At 55.4% G+C, this 24736-nt stretch overlaps 2 protein-coding genes across 2 annotated transcripts in view; one reads left to right on the forward strand and one right to left on the reverse strand.

Moving 5' to 3' along the window:
* LOC146839281 (uncharacterized) overlaps window positions 1-24736 on the reverse strand; it is a 396410-nt gene that overhangs the window by 124836 nt on the left and 246838 nt on the right. Inside the window, 2 exon segments of the mRNA XM_085650760.1 lie at window positions 7325-8765; window positions 21539-21659. Coding sequence (XP_085506886.1) covers window positions 7325-8765; window positions 21539-21659 — 1562 coding nt within the window.
* Window positions 22102-24736, forward strand: part of LOC146839282 (uncharacterized) — a 98839-nt gene continuing 96204 nt past the window's right edge. Inside the window, exon 1 of the mRNA XM_085651309.1 lies at window positions 22102-22161. The gene's annotated coding sequence lies outside the window, so the exon portion shown is untranslated. The remainder of the gene's footprint in view (window positions 22162-24736) is intronic.

Consider the following 24736-nt stretch of genomic DNA (forward strand, 5'->3'; position numbering starts at 1 on the left):
GCCAGTTTTATCAAATGTGTGTGGAGGGAGGGGGTAATCAAGTCAAAATGGGCTATTTCCTACAACACTGCACTTTGGGTAAGGATAAACTTCAACGACAGGTGCAGGGAAACACCATCACCCATTATACCACTCCCTGCCAGTCTAGTAGCAGAGCCGCTCACCAGGGGGGTTCTCATTCTCCCGAGCGCTCCCTGGAACGTCAAGAGGAGCCCTGTAGAGTCAGGATCCTGGAAACAATACAGGCCCCTCTGCAGGGATAGATAGCGGGGGGAGTCCATTGAGCTGCAGTTCTTACGGATAGACTTACGCAAAGTGGCGGATGAGGTGGATATAGCAGGATCCAGAATCACCACCCTGCAGGCCAAGGTGTAGTAGCTTAATCAGCAGGTCTCTTAAGCTCCAGATTGCATCGACCACTCTGGGGAATCGGGTGGAGGATGCAGAAGGTCGTTCGTTGCGGAACAATACAAGTCTGCTGAGTGCTTCATGGATGGTTGGGTGTGGCACACCCTCTGCCCAAAGGACTTCTTGTCATTGAAAGGGTGCACAGGGCACTGGCACTTATTCCTTTGACAGAGGCTCCTCTTTGGGGCCTCATTGCCTGAATTTTGAACTACAAGGACAGAGCCGATCCTTAGAGAGGCTAGTGAGGTGCCAATCCCATAGTTTGTGAATGGTGAGATTGCTATCTACCTCGACTATACTCAGAGGGTGCAGGAATGGAGTAAATCGTTTCTTTGAGGTTAAAAGGAAATTGCATGCTCCGGACATCCAATAAATGCTCCTATATCCTGCTAGGCTCGGTGCCATCTATAGGGTGAAATCACATTTCTTTGACCGTCTGGAGGCTGCCTGGACTTGGCTGGATATGTCTGATGGGATCCCAGTATGTGCCATCAAAAATCTGGACCCCTTCCACACTCCTGCTGGGAGGTGTGGGGAGGGGGGGGGGGTCAGTGCCCCAGCACTGATAGTAGCGATGGACTGCTCTTGGGTGGGACTGACCAAATTGTAGTCCGAGAAGATGGCACCATGGACTCTCCTGAAGCTTCGTCCAAGCGGGTGCCAGAGACTCTGTCCTCTGATCCTGCTCTGTTAACCACTGATGTTATTCTAGAGAGTATCCCACAATGAGGGGGAGGGGAGATCGCTTTAAGACCCATTGTTTATCTCTCTGGTGCCTGTTGGCCTTGCCACTGCATTGCTCATTCGGGGAGGGTCATTGTGTTCTGTTGATCACGGATGGTGGTGGCGACTTGAATATGGGTGTGGGGGGCCTCCACTGGTCTGGGGTGGGATGTTCCGGGGGTAAGGCTCCCTTGCTGCGAGCCAGCATGCCATATGGCTTGTTCCTGATTTTTGGTGAGCTCTCCTTTCTTTTTGGGTCATCCTGTGGCGTGCAGCTCCTGGGTGATTGTGAGGCGACTGGGCAGGTCTGTACCTTCTTGATACGTGGCATTGGTGCCAGTTTCTGATCGGGTGTGGGGAGTTTCTGTTCTGAGTTGGGTTATGATGCTGTACATCCCAATACATCGCACTTTGCAGACCTGTTTGTGGTGGTAGTTTGCACATGCATGTTCTTATTCTTTTGCTCTCAGATTTAGTTTCTGTTTTCGCAATCTGATAGCAGGTAAGGGAGTGATTGTGGCCTAGAATGTATTATCAGCATGAGGAGTAAGGCTAGATCATTTAATTTCCTTTCGGGTAATGTTCGGAGGCTGGGGAATTATCCAAAATGTTTTAGAGTGTTTTCCTTTCTGAAAACTATGCAAATTGGACGTTGTGTGTCTTCAGGAAATGCACCTCTCCAATAAAATGGAGGGGACAAACATATTAGCGAAATATTTGACCTTTTCCAGATGCATGCTAGTTTGGTTTGTGCCTTGAGTCCCCTTTTGTAGGAGGCTGGCTTAGCATATGGTGCCCACTAATTTAAGTGAAGCACTCTGCACTAATCCAGACAACACTTTTGGTGATTTTAGTCGTCTTAGATAACCTTAGAAAGCTCTCTAAGTGGTAGCTGTGGCGATCAGCCTTGAGGCTTAGCCCAGAAGGAGTATAAAGCAGCTTGTTTTACCAGTACTAATCCTATAGTGTAGGTGAAATGAAAAAGAACCACATAGTGTAGTTCTACAAATAATAATATTTATTATACCCACTCACTAACACATTGGTATATCTCCTACCCGTAGATATAAACACAATACACACAACATTTCAAAAGGAGAACAGGTAAGTAGTACAAATATACAGTGGTCTCCATGAGCAGAACAAAACTATATACTAATAAAGTGGAATGCGAACTGCGACCGAAGTTGAGACTGGACCCAGAAGACTTGGAAGAGCCAGGGACACAAGGAATCACCCAAGGTAAGTACCCAGGAACCCCACGGAGGCCGTGTGAAGAGTGGAAACACAGCTGCGTATTCAATGTGAGTCAATGCAAGTCAATAGGGAAGTTGCTGTTGCAATTTTCAAGAAGAGGGACCCTTCTTAGAGGACTCTGAAGAAACCCTGTGGAAGATGGAAGGTTGGAGAGTCTCCCCACCCATGGATACCCAAGGAACCAGGATATCTACACCAGGGGAGCTGGGTGCATAGTGATGCCGGAAACCGCCGTAGCCAACAATGGAGGACTTTAGTGAAGATGCCGCTGGCAAAGAAGGTGAAAGAGTCGGGTGGAATCCAAGGATGGATTCTTGAAGAGGATTACCTGCAAGCAGAGGGAACAGAGTCTATGCCACTCAGGAGTGAACAGAAGGCATGGAAGACCAATGACCACCAATGACGGAAGATGCAGGAGAGTTGACTGTGAACTTGTCGCTGCAGCTGTGAGGACCAGGGGACGCTGCGGAAGACCAGGAGCCGTTCACACGCTGTCCTACGTCAGAACACGAGAACCAGGAGGTCGGTGTCTGGCAGGAGCACCAACAAGCCTTGGCAGCAGCAACAGACGAGGAAAGTGAATAAGGTGCAGTGTCGGGACCAGCAAGGTCCAAGGGACTCACCAAATGCAGGAGAGTCAGAGCAGGCCCCTGTGATGAACCCCAATGTACCCCAAAATAGGCCTGGGTAGTTGCAGGACTTTTTACTTACATTTGTCCTACCATTGTTCTACATAACGGTTCTGGTGCTAACCTTTTCCCTAGTTAGGTGCTGAATAAGTGTTGTGTGGTTTTCTCCGAAAACTAGCCTAATTTATTATGCAGGAGGATTCTTAGTATCACAGCAGGGTTACCATCTTCTACATAAACACTCTATACAAGGGTCACCACTATAGTCATCCTTGGCCACATGCCCACAGCACCATGCCACATCTAGGTAGAACCCCTGAGGGTACCTCTTTGGGTACATAAGTACCACATCTTTTCTGTACAAGTCAGAGGAGAAAACTTCACGCAGACACTGCAGCAGGGGCGTAACATAGGCACCCACAGCCCCCGCATTGCGGGGTGGGGGGGCCCATGTTTGAGGGGCCCCCTCTGTGAAGCAAGCAATTCACACATCACTGCGCCTGGGACATGATATGTTAGTTAGGCGAGGTGCAACGACGGCAAGACGAGCATTACGTTACGCTCGTCTTGCCGTCGTTGCACCTCGCCGGCCGCTGCTTTATCATTAATTAAATGTTGTGCGGCGCGCAAATGCCTCCGCGTCTGCCGGTATTCACCCTTAGGGTGGGGCTGGTTATTGTCATGCGCATTCGTATTGCGCAATTAAAAGTGCGCACAAGGATGGTAAGGCATAAATCCGAGGCTGCTGAGAGGGTGTGGCGGCTGTGGCCATAATTTAATTATTGCTTTTGCCCGGTCTTCTGCCGCCCGCTCGCGCCTTCCACTGAAGCTGCAGGCCAGGCCTCAGGTGAGTCTCAGAGGGTGGGGTGGGGTGGGCTCTGGGCTGGGCAGCATACTGGACATCACATGCTTCATAGGGCACCGGCAGTCAGGGCATAAAACGTAATATATAGGCCCCGCAGCCCCTGTGTTCCGGTCTCTATGTAATGTGAGGGGCCCCATCAGCGCAATAATTGTAGCGCACACAGGCAGCACTACACGAGGTAACTGGTGCAACCAAGCCGCATGCTCCGAAAGATCTTCAGGTGGATCCCCACTGAAACGAGAAGGACGGTCACCCAGGTCCTCAGCCGGTTGGACTACGGACACGCCCTATACGCAGGAACCACAGCAAAACTTCAGAACAGACTCCAGCGCATACAGAACGCATCCGCACGCCTCATCCTGGACATCCCCCGCCACAGACCTGCACCGGCTCCCCGTCAACAAAAGAATCACGTTCAGGCTCCTCACCCACGCACACAAAGCACTCCACAACGCCGGACCCGAATACCTCAGACACCTCACATTCTACACTCCAACCCGCCAGCTCCGCTCCGCCACCCTCGCCCTCGCCGCCATCCCACGGATCCGCAGAACCACCACCGGAGGAAGATCGTTCTCCTACCTGGCCACCAAGACATGGAACTCCCTCCCCGCCCACCTACGTCTGACCCAGGACCACATCACCTTAAGGAGACACCACAAGACCTGGCTGTTCGAGCAATAGCAGCACCGCCCCTCCTCCCCCCAGCGCCTTGAGACCCTCACGGGTGAGTAGCGCGCTCTATAAATTTCTTGATTGATTGATGGACCAGTTACCCCATAACAGTCCTGCCTCATAAATTAAATGGTGCATGCCGCGTGTGGTGGGTGCAGGTGACCAGAGCTCCCAGGCCCAGCAGCAAACAAGGGGGTTGAAGGCAACTGCCTCGAGGCCAGAGTTCTCTACTGAAAGAGGTCAATGAATATTGCAAATTAAATGTGCACTCCTACTGGGTCACATGAGGCAGGACTCAAGTCAAATATTTCAATCATCCCCACCATCCCAACTGGTTACCAAGGATTAGGTTTTTTCTGGTTCCAGTACCCCCACTCTGAAGACTCCTTACATTGAAATTTACATTTACTGCTGTAGTGTGAGAATGCATTTCATGTAAAGGAATACAGAGTAGGGTTGCCAAAAGAAAAATGCCAGCCATGTGTTGTTTATAGAGCCTACAAAGACCTCGTCTTGACACTAAATAGGGTTATAAATAAAAAAGTATGTAGCCATTTGTAATGCGACTTTTCTGTCTTTGTTCCCTTTAATTATCAGTCATGAGTCATTCAGGCAGCCCTAGAACACAATTAAAACTCCTTTCTTCTTATATTTGCTGTTCGAAGTATGCACAGATTAGTATGGAAATGCGGCTTTGGTGACTGCATATTTTTGTCCTGTCTGGGACATCAAAACAATGCTGACAACCTAATCTTAAGACTAGAAGTTTGTTGCAGGATCAGCACATTATTTCCTATACCCTCGATCTGTGATTTATAGCAATAGTTTACCATGCTGAATTACTTCAAGTGTCTGGGAATACTATGATTACTTACCGGTAATCCCCATTACTCTTAGTCCTACTCGTCCTCAACCCAGTCATAACCAATGAGGTATTCCACTTGTCAGGAAACAAAACAGGAAACGCTTGTAGGCTCCACCCACCCTCCCGTCAGGGGCTATAAGTACCCAGCCAACAGAAATCACATCCGGACATACCATGCAACAAAGGCCTGCACAGGGAGGGCGGGTGGGAAGTATGACTGGGTCGAGGAAGAGTAGGACTAAGAGTAATGGGGATTACCGGTCAGTAATCATAGCATTACCTCTGCGTCCCTCGTCCTCAACCCAGTCATCACTAATGAGGCATACCAGAGCAACCCCACAAGCAGGCCTTTGGCAAACCACACAGAGAAGAGAGACCGAACACAAAAAGTGGAGTGCAGCAAGTGAAAAAACTTTTAATAAACTAACAATCGGGGGGGGGAAACAACCCCCACAGCACGCAACACACCACAACCAAAATGTGTCCGGTCAGACAGAGCACAATTCAGACGATAGCGCCTTACAAAAGTAGAATCAGACGCCCAAGTCCCAGCCCGACAGATCTCATCAAGGGAAACCTCATGAAAGGCAGCCCAGGAAGCAGAAACACCCCTAGTGGAACGGGCCCGAACCCCAGAAGGGCAAGGCAAACCAGAGCCCTGATAAGCCAGAGAAATGACAGCCTTGATTCAGCGACCCAGAGTAAGACGAGAGGCAGCCTTACCCCGACCAGCCAAACCAAAGGTCACAAAGAGAGAGTCCGAAGAGCGAAGCCCCGCATAGCGGGAAACATAAATGGATAAAGCACGCCTCATATCCAGGGAGTAAAGTAACAGCTCAGCAGGCGAGGAAGGAGAAGGACAGAAAGAAGGAAGAATCAACTCCTGAGAGCAATGAAACCGAGGACGAATCTTCGGAATAAACCCAGGATCCAAAAAAAGGAACACCGCGTCATCCAAGAAACGCAAAAAGGGAGGAGAACAACGCAAGGCAGTGAGCTCACCCAACCGCCGAGCAGAAGTAACAGCAACCAAAAAAGCCACCTTAAAAGAGAGGAATTTAAGGTCCACAGACTCCAAGGGTTCAAAAGGAGAGGACTGCAGAGCACCCAGGACCAAAGAAAGATCCCAAGGAGGAACCGGAGAACGAGTAGAAGGAGAGGACAGAGAAAAACTCCGGAACAACCGGGAAACCAACAAACCATCCGAAGACGGGAGCGAAGCCGGATCCCGGAAAGCCCGAACAGCAGCCCACTGCCCCTTCAGAGTAGACAAGGCATACTTGTTCTGAAACCCATCCAAAAAAAACGGAAGGATAGAAGCGATAGGACAAGAGACAGGAGAGAGACCAAGTCTCGAACACTAGGAGGAGAAAGAAGCCCAATGCTTAGAGTAGGAGGACAAAGTGGAACTCCTACGGGACCCTTGCATCACAGTGATGAGGTGATCAGGCAAACCCCAAACTCCAAGAGACAACCGTTCAACCTCCAGACCGCCAGGGTGACAGGGACCAGAGGGGGGGAGAGGGAGACCTCAGGGGAGACGGGTAGCGAGGAAGAATCCAAGGAGGGCCCACTGCCAGGCTCAACGACAACAGGAACCAGGACCTCCGCGGCCAGTGAGGTACGACAGGCAGCACCCGGGCACCCACCCACTGGACCTTCAGCAAGAAGGCAGGAATCAGGGGGAAGAGGGAAGAGGGGGGAAGGCGTACAGCAAACCGAAGAGACAACGCCTCCACTCCCCAAGCACCCAACTCCGGAGTCCAAGAACAAAAGAGGGGGAGTTCCACCCAAACCATATTAATCCCCTCGAAGACTTACTAAAATCTACACATATGCATTTTGGAGAGGTCACATGTGTTAGTATGCACTCTGAGTGTCCATTTATAGCGAAACACATACCTGGGGTGGCTTTGGACGGCAATAAATGTGACTGTGTTGGTCCTGTCTCCATTGAGTCTGAGGGGGCATCTTCATCTGCAGTAATTGTCTCCAGTTCTACGCATGATGGGGGCACAGGCTGACCCCGCTCTTCAGGACAGAGCAGTTCAGGCTTGCAATTCGGATATTGATCCTGTGATTCTGGATGCAGTGGTTCGGGCATGTCGTTCTGATCTGAACCCGGTGCATCTGTACAGGCCGGTTCTAGCTCGTTGTTCTGAGCTGCTTCCTGTGCTTCAGGGCATGTCGATTCCAGCTCGTAGTTAACGTTTGGGTCCTGTGCATAAGGAAGTTCCTGCTTCAAGCATAGGTGTTGCTGTAGACACTGGGTTTGTTGTGACCCCAAGCCACCAAAAGACAACAGCCCAGACTCTAAGTGTTCATCTGATGACATCTCATCAGGTGACTCTGGTTGGAAGCACTGGTTCTCCTGGGGATCTTGGCAATCAAAACACATCAATTCTTCCTCCATGGGATCATCAGGTCCGTTTCCATCTGATAGCGCGGGTTGTATACAGTGGTTTTGCTGTGGTTCGCGTCCATCATGAAATAGTGGGTGTGGGCAGAGGTTCTGTTGTTGGTCCCAGCTATAAGTAGACAATGGGGATGGTTCTTGCTTCAGGGGCTCATCTGGTTCCCTCTCTTCTGGGAACAATGACTGTACGCTCTGGTCTTGCTCTGGTCTCTGTCCATCAACAAATTTGGACTGAAGACACCAATTTGCCGCCATTGATCTGACTGGAGGATGCATCTGGGAGTACCTGGATACCGTAGAATCCTGATGGAGTCCATTTTCATCTGGAAACCCAGGTTGCACGCACTGGTCCTGCTGTGGGTGACGTTGATCTGGAAACATTCGCTGTAGACAAAGGCTTGGCTCCTCTGGATGCCCTTGAACATTGGCTGGAGAAGAGAGCGTACAGTCCTGCTTTGGTGCATGCCCATCAGAAAACACCGGCTGAAGACACAAGCTCGGATCCCCTGGCCTGTCCAGTTGAGCTGTCGCAGGAGACCGGCTAACAGCACAATCTCTTATGCTCGCCGGACAGACCACCTCCAAAGACACTGCACCATTATCTAGGTAACCTTGATCCTTTTCTATCCAGATTTTCTTAATCAGCCCAGCGACTCTAGAGGGGACGTCCTCCACAGTATTCAGCAAGTTATCCAGTTTGGCTTCCAACTCCTCCAGCATGGATAAAAGGATAATGTGGGGCAGGTTCTCCGATAGTGGTTCCAGGTCCTGGTCCCTCTGAGCATCATTTCGGGATCTTGAAGCTGAGACGTCATGGAGAGGATAAGATGGGACTGTGGCTCTTACGGATTCACGTGAACACTGCGCTGTCGCTTTCTCTCCTGAAGCCCGTCTTCTGCCCATTCTGGTACTTTGATTTTCAAGTGTCTGCAGAGGGGAGGAAAAGAGAAAAGACAACATGTTATCACAGGACAGCTGGGTCAAAATACTCCTTCCCGTCTCACCAAGCCCAGAGTGATCAGAGAACATCGCTCATTTCTAAAACCAGAAAAAAATGGAATCATTGAAATGTCACAATACCCGCAACATAGTTCATATATTATGAAAGGTTCGGATTTGAAATGTGTTTCCAACACTAGGTCTGTTCCTTGGTCTGCTCAAATTGTACACTGTGCTACCAAAAAATAGAATACTTTAACAGCCTTGCAGCAATGAAAGGTTTATAGTACCCTAGCCGACAAGACTGCGCTATCATCCTCACTTTAACTGTACTGCTCTCTTTTGCAATAATCGGGGAAGTGACTGAAGCACGCGCCAACATACCGAACCTCTACAGGACCGGCAAACGCTTGTTATGTCATTGCATATGTAGAGAGCATGTTCAACCTGTGGTTTCTTGGCACTGAATCAGAAATACATAAAAGAGGAGACAACAAATCAGACCAGGTAAGAATGTAGTATGAATAGGCTTGTGGGTTTTGAGATTTCTGGAAAAACACTTGGAGTTAGATTCAAAATGGATTTAGCCGGGAGAGAGATCCGTATGAAGGAGCTCGTACCAAAGCTGCGTCCACCTGATCTGATCTTCTGGAATTTCGGAATAGACAGTAAATTCAAGTGAGGAGATCTCTGGTTTGGTACGGGTGTATGCATTTCCGCCTGGTTTGCAATGAAGTGAGGGGTTAGACCTCTCAACCCTTTAGAGCTGAGGCAGAGGGTCTTAGAGCGGATTTGTTATTTTAAAATAGGTGTGGCGTGTGTCCACCTCGGTAGATGATGTAGTAAACAAGCTGTGTCGCTGTGAATTACTTGTCTGCCTCCCACCCTTCCACTCCAAGACCACGAGATCCTCCCTCAGCCCGACGCTGTTCAATATCTACATGGCTCAACTCGCCCACGTCGCACGCAAACACAGCCTCAACATCATCTCCTACGCCGACGACACCCAGCTGATCATATCCCTCACCGAAGACCCCCACAACGCCAAAGACAACCTCCACAGAGGCATGAAGGCCATCGCTGAATTGATGAAGGACAGAAGGCTGAAGCTGAACTCAGACAAAACAGAGGTCCTCATCCTCGGCCCCACCCCATCAGCCTGGGACGACTCCTGGTGGCCTACATAGCTAGGAACAGCCCCAGAACCCACCGACCACGCGCGCAACCTGGGGATCATCCTCGACTCCGCCCTCTCCATGACCAAGCAAGTCAACGCCGTTTCCGGGTCCTGCTTCAACACCCTCCGAATGCTCCGCAGGATCTTCAAATGGATCCCCTCCGACACAAGGAAAACCGTTACCCAGGCCCTCGTCACCAGCAGACTGGACTACGGGAACGCCCTCTACGCAGGAACAACAATAGAGCTCCTAAGACGGCTGCAACGCATCCAGAACGTCTAGCACGACTGATCCTCGACGTCCCCCCGACGCAGCCACATGGCACCCCACCTAAGAGGCCTACACTGGCTCCCCGTCGACAAGAGGATCACCTTCAAACGGGAAACAACCTTTACAACGCAACTATTACATCGCACTACACTTACAACGCAGGCATTACAACGCAACATCCTTTACAACGCATGACACTACAACGCATACCATTACAACGCATACCATTACAACGCAGACACTACATCGCATGTCACTACAACGCAGGCATTACAACTCATACCATTACAACGCATACCATTACAATGCATACCATCCAACACTTACCCTACTGTTGCACCCCCTGGAGTTAGAATAGTAATTTTTACCCCTATACTATCCAACACTTACCCTACTGTTGCACCCCCTGGAGTTAGAATAGTAATTTTTACCCCTATACTATCCAACACTTACCCTACTGTTGCACCCCCTGGAGTTAGAATAGTAATTTTTACCCCTATACTATCCAACACTTACCCTACTGTTGCACCCCCTGGAGTTAGAATAGTAATTTTTACCCCTATACTATCCAACACTTACCCTATTGTTGCACCCCCTGGAGTTAGAATAGGAATTTTTACCTCTATACTATCCAACACTTACCCTACTGTTGCACCCCATGGAGTAAGAATAGTAATTTTTACCCCTATACTATCCAATACTTACCTTAAATGCAATTTAACATTATGCGTTGTAATGGTATGCGTTGTAAAGGTAGTATGCGATGTAATGGAATGCGTTGTAAAGGTAGTTTTTAAAAATGCGTTGTAGTGTCATGCGATGTAATAGAATGCGTTGTAGTGGATGTTGCGTTGTAAAAATTGCGTTGTAAGTGCATGCGTTGTAAAAGTATGCGTTGTAACGTCATACATCCCCGTCAAACTCCTCATCCACGCACACAAGGCCATACACAACGCCGGTCCGGCATACCTCAACGACCGACTCAGCTTCAACACCCCCGCCCGCAGCCTCCGCTCTGCCAGCCTCGCCCTCGCTACAGTGCCATGCATCTGGAAAACCACCGCCGGCGGCAGATCCTTCTCCTACCTCGCCACCAAAACCTGGAACACGCTCCCCACCGACCTTCGTCAGACCCAGGACCTGCTGACCTTCAGAAGACTCCTCAAAACCTGGCTCTTTGACCAGTAGCAGCCCCCACCACCCAAGCGCCTTGAAACCCTCACGGGTAGGTAGTGCGCTTTACAAATGTTATGATTGATTGGTTTGGTATGGGTGTATGCATTTCCACCTGGTCTGCAATGAAGTGAGGGGCTAGACCTCTCAACCCTTTAGAGCTGAGGCAGAGGGTCTTAGAGTGGATTTGTTATTTTAATATAGGTGTGGCGTGTGTCCACCTCAGAAGATGATGTTCCCTTTCCTTCACCTCTCTCAATATTTACTACTTTCTGATTAACTCTATTCCTCTACCTCGACTATAAACTATTCTCTCTTCCTCTCTCCCTTGCTTGCTCTTTCATGCAAACACATATTTCTCTCTCTGGATCGTCTTCTCCATTTCACCTCACCCCCTCCACGTCAACTATCTCTCTTTAACTTTTCCTGGACAGATCGCTCTACCTAACTGTCTCTTCCTCTTTCTTTATCTCACAACTTGGTATCTCCGTATTAACATCACCTCTCTTTCTATAATTCACTTATGTCTTATAACTTTCTCGTTTCGCTCTACACCACATTTATCTTTCTACCTTCACCCCCTCTACTCTCGTTACCTGAAATGTTGTGCTCTACCTCTTCTCGTTTTGCTCTCTCTAGCGTGCATCTCTATGTTTTTCTACTTCCACTTCTTGCTGCTTTTACCTCTTTCTAATTCTCCCTACAATACCTCTCTCTCCACCTCCCTCTTGGAATACTGTCCTCTTCTGCCTCTCTACATTGCCTTCTCCCTACCTCTAGATCTCTCTAAACTCTACCTATTTCTCTACGTCTCTTTCACATCTTCCTCTATCTACCACTCTTTATCTTTCCACCCAGCTACCTCACATTTTCTTTATACTTTACTTTTCTCCACCTGTCATATCTTTCTACATTATTTCTGTCTCTCCTTTCCACCTCATGTCTCTCGCTCTACTGTTCTCTTTAAGCCTCAGTGCATCTCCTGTGTCCTGGCCGGTCCCATTATCTTACTCAGCAGGGTCACAGGTAACTGTCCAGCTGGAGAGGTTTACACATACATAGAAGTTGAGATGGACAACGAAGGGAAAGAGAAATAAAGAGAAAGTTATTCGATTTTCACAAATGCGATGACGAAAATCCCAAGAGCAGTGCTTTTAATTTCGCTGCTGCAGCAGGGATGCCAATGGTGAAATGGGATATACTTGTAATTACAAATATTCAGCAACTAAAGCTACACTTTCAAGAGCTCTATGCATAAGTCTTTTTATTGTAATATTATGCAATAGCCCACTAAGCTTATAACACATAACCCATAACAGGATTTCCTGCAATGGGAGTAACGAGCTGACTGGACAGCCACATATAACCTTTTTGCAAGAAAAAATCTAGACTCAAACGCAAAAAGAAATATATTTATCATTGTTGGACAGGCCTCACAGACGGCTCGCGCCCTCCCCGCTCGACAAGGCCAGGACTCCGGGCCACCTGGCATAACCCCGCGACCAGCACCTGTACCCTGTCCCCCGACGGACCCTCTGCCCTCGGACCCCTACTCATCACGGGGTCCAGCCCCACCGGCTTTCCCGGCCGGGTCAAGCCGCCATCTTGGACCCTGTACCACGCGGCCGCCTGGCCTCCCCTCGACCCTAACCCCGGGCCTGGCCGGCCCCGACATCCCGGCACCACTATCCACCCAGGAGGTGAGCGGACCACTTGGCAGGTCAATGGGAGACCGAAGTGTCAAGGGCTCTCCCCCGCCAGGTGCCGATCACCCCCAGCTCCCCCGGGCACTGGCTCCACCCCCTGCTGGGTGTCTGGACACCTTCATCCCGGACCCTCCGACCTCCAAGTGCGAGGGTCCGGACATCAAAGGGCACCAGCCCTATAACTGAGGCAGCTCCGGAGCAGGAAGGCAGTTGTATCCTGGAGTCGAGAGACACCGAGTGAACTCAACCCTGACGGTCTACTGGCGCTGCCGTAGCCCGCTCTTGTGAACCATCGTCCTGCCTGCTGGCGCTGCCGCGGCCTTCTGCAACCTTCATCTTCCTGGGACCTGCTGGCGCTGCCGCGGCCCGTTGTACCGACCATCCTCACCGGGACCTGCTGGCGCTGCCGCGGCCCTCCGCAACCTTCATCTTCCTGGGACCTGCTGGCGCTGCCGCGGCCCGTTGTAACGACCATCCTCACCGGGACCTGCTGGCGCTGCCGCGGACCGTTCATCTTCCAGGGACCTGCTGGCGCTGCCGCGGCCCGTTGTATCGACCTTCCGCACCGGGACCTGCTGGCGCTGCCGCGGCCCATACCACCTAACCACCACGCTCGAGGATTGTGAGCTCATCACCATCTCATCCGAATTACCTGATTGGTAAATAGACTGTCCCGCTACCCCCTTCCCTACCTTACGAGACTCTAATCGAGGGGACCCCTGAGTCCAGACCTCCTTGTACCATTTTACCGTACCTTAAATAAGTGCCTATAAAGATCACTGAACCTTATCCGTGTGTGATATCTGTCTGTGGGGGGGGAAGTTACTTGTCTGTACGATCGCTGGAGACGGCTCTCCCCGGAGACCTCTCCTCCTGACCCCGGCCGACCCTCCCGGTCCATCTACCTTTTCTAACATTGGTGGCCAGCGGCGCGATCCGAATCAACGCGTAATCGTACAGAGAGTAGCTCACCCCACGACAAAGCACGATGTCGACCAAAGATAGCAGCTCCACCGAGAAGTTCCAAATGGAAAAACTAGAGGAGTACAACCACCGCGAACTGAGACAATTTTGCATAGAACTTGGCATTGCTACCACCGGCCTGAGTACCAAGGATGACCTAAAGCACGCCCTTGAGTCGTGGACAGAAACGGGGGTCGCAAGACCCTCCGACCAAGGCAGCGTCACACCAGACCAAAACAGCGTTACACCAGAGGGGAACGCCACGACTCCCGAGGAACGGGGAACGGGCCTCTCACCGGAGGAAATACGAGAAAGAGACAGAGTCAGACTGCACGAATTAGAGATGGCACGACTCAAGATGGATGGGGAGCTCAAGTTGGCTGAACAGAAACTCAACCTCGAGCATATGCGGATTCGAGAGGAGCGAGAAGAAAAACAGAGACAGAGAGAGCTGGAAGAGAAAAAGATAACGCTCGAGCACGAGCGCCAATTGGCAGAGATAGAACTGCGCAAACAGCATAAGGACTTGGGGGTGCCTGAAAGACCACACACCCCGGGACCAACTGAGAAAAAAGTTCACATCCCCAAGGATGTGGTCCGCGAGTATGTCCGAGAAGACGACATACAACAATGGTTTAAGGCCTATGAGATCGCAATGACCTCCCACCGGATCGACCGGAGTGATTGGGGAGCCGGACTTTGGGGGAGATTTATCAACGAGGGTCGCGATGCCCTGCTGCAGCTCCCCAATCACCAAATGTCGTCCTACGACCACATGAAGGCTGCCCTCCTCACCCGCTACGGCCTCACGCCCGAGATGTACCGCCAGAGGTTCAGGGATTGCACCCGGATCCCAGGTACCACTTGGGTGGAATACGTGAACTATTTCAGCCGGGCCTTCGAGGGTTGGATCAAGGGAAGTCAGGTCACCACCTACGAACAGCTCTTCAACCTCATGGTATGGGAACACCTGTCAAACAACTGCTTCGTCGAGCTCCGGCAGCACCTACTCGACAGTAAGCTGACTGACCCCCAGCAGCTCGCCGCCGAAGCTGACCGGTGGGAGAGCACCCGAGTGGGCCGGAAAGGGCCACACGACCAGAACAGAAGCAACCAAGGCCAGCACCGTCCTCGAGGAGGAGGAGGCCAGGGGCGGGGGAGAGACGCCTTGCCAGCAACAACCGTGGCCAGCACCCCGCCGCCGGCCGGCCGGGGCAACCCCCCGTTGCGGCCTGGGTACCGAGCCAACGTCACGTGCCACAGATGCCAGCGACTAGGCCACTACGCCAACGATCCGAACTGCCCGCTGAACCACACGCCCAAACCCCGCCAGGTAGCTGCCGCTGCCCTGGGGGAGGAGCAGTCGTTGGAGGGTCCCGAGGAGTGTGAGCCGGACCAGCAAGGGTGGGAACCGGCCGCCATGGTCCTGGCATGCTTAGGGGGAAGAGACATGGTTCCGCGGGCTCCCCTACCCGCCAACACCAGGAAATACGGTCAGTGGGTGACCATTAATGGACAGAGAGCTGAGGCCTTGCGCGACACCGGCGCCAGCGTGACGGCCGTCCGCTGTCACCTGGTGAAGCCCGAGCAGATCTTGCCGAACATTCTCTGCCCCGTCCGCTCGGCAGATAACTCTGAAAGCATGTGCAAGATGGCCTGCGTCCCGTTTGAATGGGGAGGGGTCTCCGGCCTACTGAAAGTGACGGTCCGGGACGATGCCCCCGTGGACTGCCTCCTGGGGAATGACCTCGAGAGTTCCCCGTGGGCCACCGTCGAGAGAAGAGAGCACTTGGGGATGCTGGGCCTCCCGGACTGGGCCTGCATAACCACCCGATCCATGGCCGGCCGGGCCGCCCCCCGATCAGAAGAAACCGAATGGCCGGCACCTCCGCCCCCGGTTGCCCCCGTAGAGGACAACGGCGAGGCCGACCTCCCAGACCCGGCCCCCGAAGAAAACGCGCAACCCCAGGACCTTCCGGATCTGGCTCAGTGGCGGCAAGAAGGGGGGCCCACCCAAGAACAGTTCCGCCAGGAGCAAAAGACCTGTCCCTCCCTCGAGGGACTTCGCCAACAAGCCAGCACCCAAGCCGCCGGGGACACCACCGGAACCCACTGGGTCTACTGGGATAACGACCTGCTCTACAGCGAGCAAAGAATCGCCGAGCTGGGGGCCAGTCGAGTTCTGGTGGTACCGCTCCGCTTCCGAGACTTTCTACTCAACCTAGCCCACGATGTCCCCCTGGCTGGGCACCTGGGCCAAGATAAAACGTACAGTCGACTGGTGACCCACTTTTTCTGGCCAAAAATGAGGAATGACGTCCTGAACCACTGCCGATCGTGCCCCACATGCCAAGCAAGCGGGAAGAGTGGCCGGAAGCTTAAGGCCCCTCTACAACCCTTCCCGGTGGTCACCACCCCGTTCGAGAGGGTGGGGATAGACATTGTGGGGCCGCTGGACCCTCGCACGGCACAAGGACACAGGTTCATCTTGGTACTAGTGGACCATGCCACCCGCTATCCCGAGGCGGTGCCCCTACGGACCGTGACCGCTCCAGTGGTTGGCCGGGCCCTGATGGGGATCTTCTCCCGGGTAGGCTTCCCCCGAGAAGTCGTCAGCGACCGAGGTACGAACTTCATATCGAAGTACATGAAGTCCCTCTGGCAACAATGCGGGGTCACATACAGATTCACGACCCCCTATCACCCCCAAGGAAACGGACTAGTGGAGCGGTTCAACCGCACTCTCAAAGGGATGATTGGGGGATTGGAAGAGCCTCTCCGTCGCCAGTGGGATGTACTGCTCCCGTGCCTCCTCTTCGCCTACCGAGAAGTACCCCAGAAGTCCCTCGGCTTTAGCCCCTTTGAACTCCTATACGGACACCCTGTGCGAGGGCCCCTCAGTCTCGTGAAGGAGGGCTGGGAGTTGGCCCCCCTAACGACCCCTCCAGACGTCTTCAAATACCTCCTGGCCTTACGAAACCAGACCCGGCGCTTCAGGGAGATTGCCAAGGCGAACCTCGAGGCCAGCCAGGAAGACATGAAGAGGTGGTATGACCACAATGCCTCCTCCGTGGAATTCGAGCCGGGGCAGCAAGTATGGGTAATGTCCCCCACCGAACCGTGTGCCCTGCAAGATAAGTGGACGGGGCCCTTCAAAGTGGTCGAGCGCAAAAGCCCCGTCACTTATCTCATCGACCTGGGGACCTCCCGGAACCCCCTTCGGGTCCTCCACACCAACCGGCTCAAACCGCACTTTGTGCGCTCCGAACTAAGCCTCTTGATGGCTACGGACAGTGGCACAGAAGAAGACTCCGAGCCCCTCCCGGACCTCCTGAAGACTCAAGAGAAGGACGGGTCCGTAGATGGGGTCCGGCTCTCTGACGCCCTCACTACGGAGCAACGCCAGGACTGCCGGGACCTCCTGCTGCAGTACGCTGCCCTGTTCTCCCTCACCCCCGGGGTCACCCCCTGGTGTTTGCACGACGTAGACACCGGGGACAGTCCCCCTGTCCGGCACCGGGCCTACCGCGTACCAGATCGGGTACGGGCCTGCATACAGGAGGAAGTGGCCAAGATGCTCACGATCGGGGTCATCGAGCCCTCGGACAGTCCCTGGGCCAGTCCGGTTGTATTAGTTCCCAAGGCCGCTGCCCCCGGCACCGCCCCTGAACTGAGATTCTGCGTCGACTACCGGGGCTTGAACGCTGTCACCCGGACCGACGCTCATCCCATCCCCCGAGCAGACGAGCTGATCGACCGGCTGGGGGCCGCCCGCTACCTTAGTATCTTCGACCTGACGGCGGGCTACTGGCAGATCGGCCTCACACCCAGGGCTCAGGAACGGTCAGCCTTCTCCACCCCCGATGGCCACTATCAATTTAAGGTCATGCCCTTTGGCATGAAGAATGCCCCCGCCACATTCCAACGTCTTGTGAACCAGGTCTTGGCAGGGCTCGAAGAATTCAGCGCTGCCTACCTGGACGATATCGCTGTATACAGCCGCCACTGGTCCGACCACCTCCGTCACCTCCAAGAGGTCCTCCAAGCCCTCCAGCGGGCCGGCCTCACCATTAAAGCCGGCAAGTGCCAAATTGGCCAAGGGTCTGTGACCTACCTGGGGCACCAAGTGGGAAGCGGGCTGGTGGCCCCACTACAACTTAAGATTGCTGCCATCCAGTCCTGGCAGCCCCCCGTCACCCAGACCGAGGTCCGAGCCTTCTTGGGGCTCACCGGCTACTACCGGCGGTTCGTGAAGGACTACGGCAGCATCGTGGGGCCCCTCACGGGACTCACATCCAAGAATCAACCGAAGCGGGTCCACTGGACTCCTGATTGTCAAGCGGCCTTCGAAGAGCTGAAGGCCGCCCTGTGCACCGCCCCGGTGCTCCAGGCCCCCGATTACAGTCGGGAATTTGTAGTACAGACCGACGCCTCCGACCACGGCATCGGGGCCGTCCTCTCTCAGCTGAACCCCGAAGGTCATGACCAGCCGGTGGCCTTCATCAGTCGACGTCTCCTGGCCCGAGAACAGCGTTGGAGCACAATCGAGAGGGAGGCATTTGCAGTAGTGTGGGCCCTCAAAAAGCTCCGGCCCTATCTCTTCGGTACCCACTTCCGGGTACAAACCGACCATCGACCCCTGCAGTGGCTGATGCAGATGCGGGGGGAGAACCCAAAACTCTTGCGCTGGTCCATTTCCCTGCAGGGAATGGACTTCACTGTGGAGCACCGGCCAGGCCAAGACCACGCCAACGCGGACGGCCTGTCCCGCTTTTTCCGCCTCGACGAAGAGAGTCCCCAAGGAGATGGGTGACTCTCCCCGCCTTCAGCTGGGGGGGACGCATGTTGGACAGGCCACACAGAGGGCTGGCTCCCCCCCCGCACGACAGGGCCCGAGCTCCGGCCCACCCAGCATACCCCCGTGACAAGCCCCTGTACTCCGTCTCCCGACGGACCCTCTGCCCTCGGACCCCTACTCATCACGGGGTCCAGCCCCACCGGCTTCCCCGGCCAGGTCAAGCCGCCATCTTGGGCCCTGCACCACGCGGCCGCGTGGCCTCACCTCGACCCTAACCCCGGGCCTGGCCGGCCCCGACATCCCGGCACCACCATCCACCCAGGAGGTGAGCGGACCACTTGGCAGGTCAATGGGAGAACGAAGCGTCAAGAGCTCTTCCCCCGCCAGGTGCCGATCGCCTCCAGCAGCCCCCAGGCGCTGGCTCCACCCCCTGCTGGGTGTCTGGACACCTTCATCCCGGACCCTCCGACCTCCAAGTGCGAGGGTCCGGACATCAAAGGGCACCAGCCCTATAACTAAGACAGCTCCGGAGCAGGAAGGCAGTTGTATCCTGGAGTCGAGAGACACCGAGTGAACTCAACCCTGACGGTCTACTGGCGCTGCCGTAGCCCGCTCTTGTGAACCATCGTCCTGCCTGCTGGCGCTGCCGCGGCCTTCTGCAACCTTCATCTTCCTGGGACCTGCTGGCGCTGCCGCGGCCCGTTGTACCGACCATCCTCACCGGGACCTGCTGGCGCTGCCGCGGCCTTCTGCAACCTTCATCTTCCTGGGACCTGCTGGCGCTGCCGCGGCCCGTTGTACCGACCATCCTCACCGGGACCTGCTGGCGCTGCCGCGGCCCTCTGCAACCTTCATCTTCCTGGGACCTGCTGGCGCTGCCGCGGCCCGTTGTAACGACCATCCTCCCCGGGACCTGCTGGCGCTGCCGCGGCCCTCTGCAACCTTCATCTTCCTGGGACCTGCTGGCGCTGCCGCGGCCCGTTGTATCGACCATCCGCACCGGGACCTGCTGGCGCTGCCGCGGCCCATACCACCTAACCACCAAGCTCGAGGATTGTGAGCTCATCACCATCTCATCCGAATTACCTGATTGGTAAATAGACTGTCCCGCTACCCCCTTCCCTACCTTACGAGACTCTAATCGAGGGGACCCCTGAGTCCAGACCTCCTTGTACCATTTTACCGTACCTTAAATAAGTGTCGATAAAGATCACTGAACCTTATCCGTGTGTGATATCTGTCTGTGGGGGGGAAGTTACTTGTCTGTACGATCGCTGGAGACGGCTCTCCCCGGAGACCTCTCCTCCTGACCCCGGCCGACCCTCCCGGTCCATCTACCTTTTCTAACAACCACACACTGAGGCCACACTGAATCTTTGATGTACTCTAACAAGGTCACAAAGTGACCCCATTGCACAGTACATCTCAAGTCCTGAATTTCAGCAAAGATATATAGCATTCTGGGACACGTAGCTTGGATCTAAACACTGTTAATATTGGTGAATAAATATCAAAATGCAATGTTCTTTAAAGAGCCATGTCTAAATGACGGGATTCATATATAACAGTGGGCCATGTAGTATCACATTTATTAAACATTACACATACACCTGCAGACTGCATCCCCCTGATGATGGTGTGAGGCCTGCACACCTGCCCCCTGCACCTCCTGATGATGGTGAACGGTCAGTACACCTGCAAGCTGCACCCCCGATGATGGTGTGAGGTTAGATCACCTGCCCCCTGCACCCACTGATGATGGTCTGAGGCCAATACACCTGCCCCCTGCATCCCCCCGATCATGGTGTGAGGTCAGTACAACTGCAGGCTGCACCCCTGATGATGGTGTGAGGACAGTACACCTGCCCCCTGCATCCCCCGATGATGGTGTGAGGTCGTACACCTGCCCCCTGCACCCTCTGATGATGGTGTGAGGTCAGTACACCTGCCCCCTGCACCCCCCAATGATGGTGTGAGGCCAGTGCACTAGCAGACTGCACCCCTGATGATGGTGTGAGGTCAGTACACCTGCCCCCTGCATCCCCGATGATGGTGCGAGGTCAGAACACCTGTCGCTTGCACCCTTCGATGGTGGTGTGAGGTCAGTACACCTGCCCCCTGCATCCCCCGATGATGGTGTGAGGTCGTACACCTGCCCCCTGCACCCTCTGATGATGGTGTGAGGTCAGTACACCTGTCCCCTGTATCCCCCCCGATGATGTTGCGAGGTCAGTACACCTGCCCCCCCTGATGATGGTGTGAGGTCAGTACACCTGCCCCCCGATGATGGTGTGAGGTCAGTACACCTGCCCCCTGCACCCCCGATGATGGTGTGAGGGCAGTACACCTGCCCCCTGTACCCCCCTGATGATGGTGTGAGGTTAGTACACCTGCCCCCTGAAACCCTTGCTGATGGTGTGAGGTCAGTACACCTGCACCCCCCCCCCCCCCCCCGATGATGGTGTGAGGTCAGTACACCTGCCCTCCCCCCCCCTGATAATGGTGTGAGGTAAGTACACCTGCCCCCTGCACCCCTGATGATGGTGTGAGGCCAGTACACCTGCAGGCTGCCCCCCCCCCCCCTATGGTGTGAGGTCAGTACATCCCCAGGCTGCATTCGCACTTCATAGGTTGCAGGATGGTAGGGCACTCTTTATCTAATGTCTAACTTACCCCGACTGAAACTGAAGGTACCTGCAGACAGGGCTCCTCCTTGCACTGGACAGACAGACAGACCCTCAGGGTTCTTCCTTGCACTGAACAGACAGACAGACCCTCAGGGTTCCTCCTTCCACTGGACAGACTGACAGACCCTCAGGAGCTCCTCCTTCCACTGGACAGACAGGCAGACCCTCAGGGGCTCCTCCTTCCACTGGACAGACAGACCCTCAAAGGCTCCTCTCCCCACTGCAGGAGGCTGGGAGTCTGGGACCGGACAGGAATCATTGCTCGTGCTGACGCTGCCCCCAGTGACCCGGACACTATTCTACCTGCAGGCACAGAGGAGCTCATCAGCATCCGGTACTGACGCTGACTCTTCCGCCGCTGACTCGGAAGCAGACATTTGTGTGAGGGAGGGGGCAGGGTTAGGGTTATCCTGAGAGGATACTTCATTCAGCCTCTGCTGCCGCTGCTGGCTCTGCCCCCGGTGACCCGGACACTATTGTACTTACAGGCCTGAGGAGAGCTCATCGGCATCCGTTACTTCTGCTGACTCTGCCGCATTGACCCGGAAGTGAAAGTGTTCATTAATTTCCAACGGTGAAGGACAAGAAACCCTTGAAAGAGGAGAGAGGGTGAGTCTTAGGCGGGCCCAGAGGAGAGGAGGGAGGGGGGCAAGGAGCAGAGGAGGGAGGGGCGAGGGGCAGAGGAGGGAGGGGCAGAGGGGGGGGGCGAGGGGCAGAGGGGGGGGCGAGGGGCAGAAGAAGGGGTAGGGAGGTGGGGCAAGGGGCAGAGAATGGGCCGAGGGGCAGAGGAGGGGGTAGGGGCAGGGAGGTGGAGCAGAGGAAGGGGGCGAGGGGCAGAGGAAGGGGGTGAGGCAGAGATGGGAAGAGGGGCAGAGGAGGGGGGCAGAGGAGGGGGGCGAGGGCAGAGCAGGGGGCGAGGGGCAGGAGGGGCGCAAGGGGCAGAGGAAGGGGGCGAGGGGCGGAGGAGATGGCTGAAGGGCAGAGGAGGAGGCTGCGAGCGAGGGCCAGAGGAGGGGGGAGAGGGGCAGATGAGGGGGCGAGGGAGAGGGCCAGAGGAGGGGGGGTGGAGGGCAGTGGAGGGGGGTGAGGGGCAGTGGAGGGGGGTGAGGGGCAGTGGAGGGGGGTGAGGGGCAGTGGAGGGGCGAGGAGCAGAGGAAGGGGCGAGGAGCAGAGGAAGGGGCGAGGAGCAGAGGAAGGGGCGAGGGGCAGAGGAGGGGGCGAGGGGCAGAGGATGAGGGGCAGAGGAGGGTGGAGAGAAGATGGAGTGGGAGGGGGGGCAAGGGGCAGGGAGGTGGGGCGAGGGACAGGGAAGTGGGGCGAGGGACAGGGAAGTGGGGCGAGGGGCAGAGGAAGGGGGGCGAGGGGCAGAGGAAGGGGGGCGAGGGGCAGAGGAAAGGGGGCGAGGGGCAGAGGAAGGGGGCGAGGGGCAGAGGAAGGGGGCGAGGGGCAGAGGAGGGGGTAGAGGCAGAGGAGGGGGGCGAGGGGCAGAGGAGGGGGGCGAGGGGCAGAGGAGGGGGCGAGGGGCAGAAGAGGGGCGCAAGGGGCAGAGGAAGGGGGCGCAAGGGGCAGAGGAAGGGGGCGAGGGGCAGAGGAGGGGGGAGAGGCAGATGTGGGAAGAGGGGCAGAGGAGGGGGGATGGAGGTGGAGAGGGGGCGAGGGGCAGAGGAGGAGGGAGGGGCAGAGGAGGGGGCAAGGGACAGAGGGGGGCTGAGGAGGGGGCGAGGGGCTGAGGAGGGGGCGAGGGGCAGAGGAGGAGGGGAAGAGGATGGAGAGGGGCAAGGGGCAGAGCAGGGGCGAGGGGCAGAGGAGGGGCAGAGGATGGGGGCGAGGGGCAGAGGAAGGGGGCGAGGGGCAGAGGAAGGGGGCGAGGGGCAGAGGAGGGGGATAGGGGCAGAGGAGGGGGTAGAGGCAGAGGAGGGGGGAGGGAGGGAGTGAGGGGGGCGAGGGGCAGAGGAGGGGCGAGGGGCAGAGGAAGGGGGCGAGGGGCAGAGGAGGGGGGCAGAGGAGGGGGTGCAGAGGAGGGAGGATGGAGGAGAGGTTAGAGGGGCAGAGCAGGGGGCGAGGGGCAGAGGAGGGGCGCAAGGGGCAGAGGAGGGGCGCAAGGGGCAGAGGAAGGGGGCGAGGGGCAGAGGAAGGGGGCGAGGGGCAGAGGAGGGGGAGAGGCAGAGGAGGGAAGAGGGGCAGAGGAGGGGGGATGGAGGTGGAGAGGGGCAGAGGAGGAGGGGCAGAGGAGGGGGCAAGGGACAGAGGGGGGCAGAGGAGGGGGGCGAGGGGCAGAGGAGGAGGGGCAGAGGAGGGGAAAGGAGGGGGGCAAGGGGCAGAGCAGGGGGCGAGGGGCAGAGGGAGGTGGAGGGGTAGAAGAGGGCGAGGAGCATTGGAGGGGGGCGAGGGACAGTGGAGGGGGGGAGGGGCAGTGGAGGGGCTGAGGAGAGGGGAGGGAGCTGGAGAGGGGCAGGGGGGGGGCGAGGGGCAGAGGAGAGGGAAGTGGGAAGGGGCACGAGGGGCAGAGGAGGGGGGCGAGGGGCAGAGGAGGGGGTAGGGGCAGAGGAGGGGGTAGGGGCAGAGGAGGGGGCGAAGGGCAGAGAAGGGGGAGAAGGGCAGAGAAGGGGGGAGGAGCAGAGGAGGGGGCGAAGGGCAGAGGAGGGGCACGAGGGGGAGGGAGCGAGGTGCAGAGGAGGGGGCGAGGTGCAGAGGAGGGGGCGAGGTGCAGAGGAGGGGGCAAGGGGCAGAGGAGGGGGCGAGGGGCAGATGAGGTGGCGAGGGAGAGGGGTAGAGGAGGGAGGGAGACGGAGGGTCTTAGAAGGATCCGAGACAGAGGAGGGAGGGAAGGAGAGGGCCAGAGGAGGGAGGCAGGCCTCGGCAGAGGGGGTGGGGAAGTCTTAGTCGGACCTGGTGGGCTTTAAGGTGGGAGTGAAATAAAAGAGCCAAGACTTTCCCTTCTATAGATATTTTTTAATATCATATTCAAGTATTCTTGTACCATATTTTACAATGTTATTAGTACTCTGATGTTTAGCTCAGCAATAAACATCTGTTATAGAAGACACCCTTCGAGATGAACACACCCTATACAAGAAGCACATGTTATGTCTAAGTGACGTGAGACCTTTTACTGCAACTCTTGTAACTCAGCTGTGTGTCGGTTTTACAGTAAAAGGCCTCTTCCCCCGTGTTACACCCACTA

Source organism: Triturus cristatus, chromosome 4_1 (genome assembly GCF_964204655.1).
Source record: "Triturus cristatus chromosome 4_1, aTriCri1.1, whole genome shotgun sequence".
NCBI classification, from domain to species: domain Eukaryota; kingdom Metazoa; phylum Chordata; class Amphibia; order Caudata; family Salamandridae; genus Triturus; species Triturus cristatus.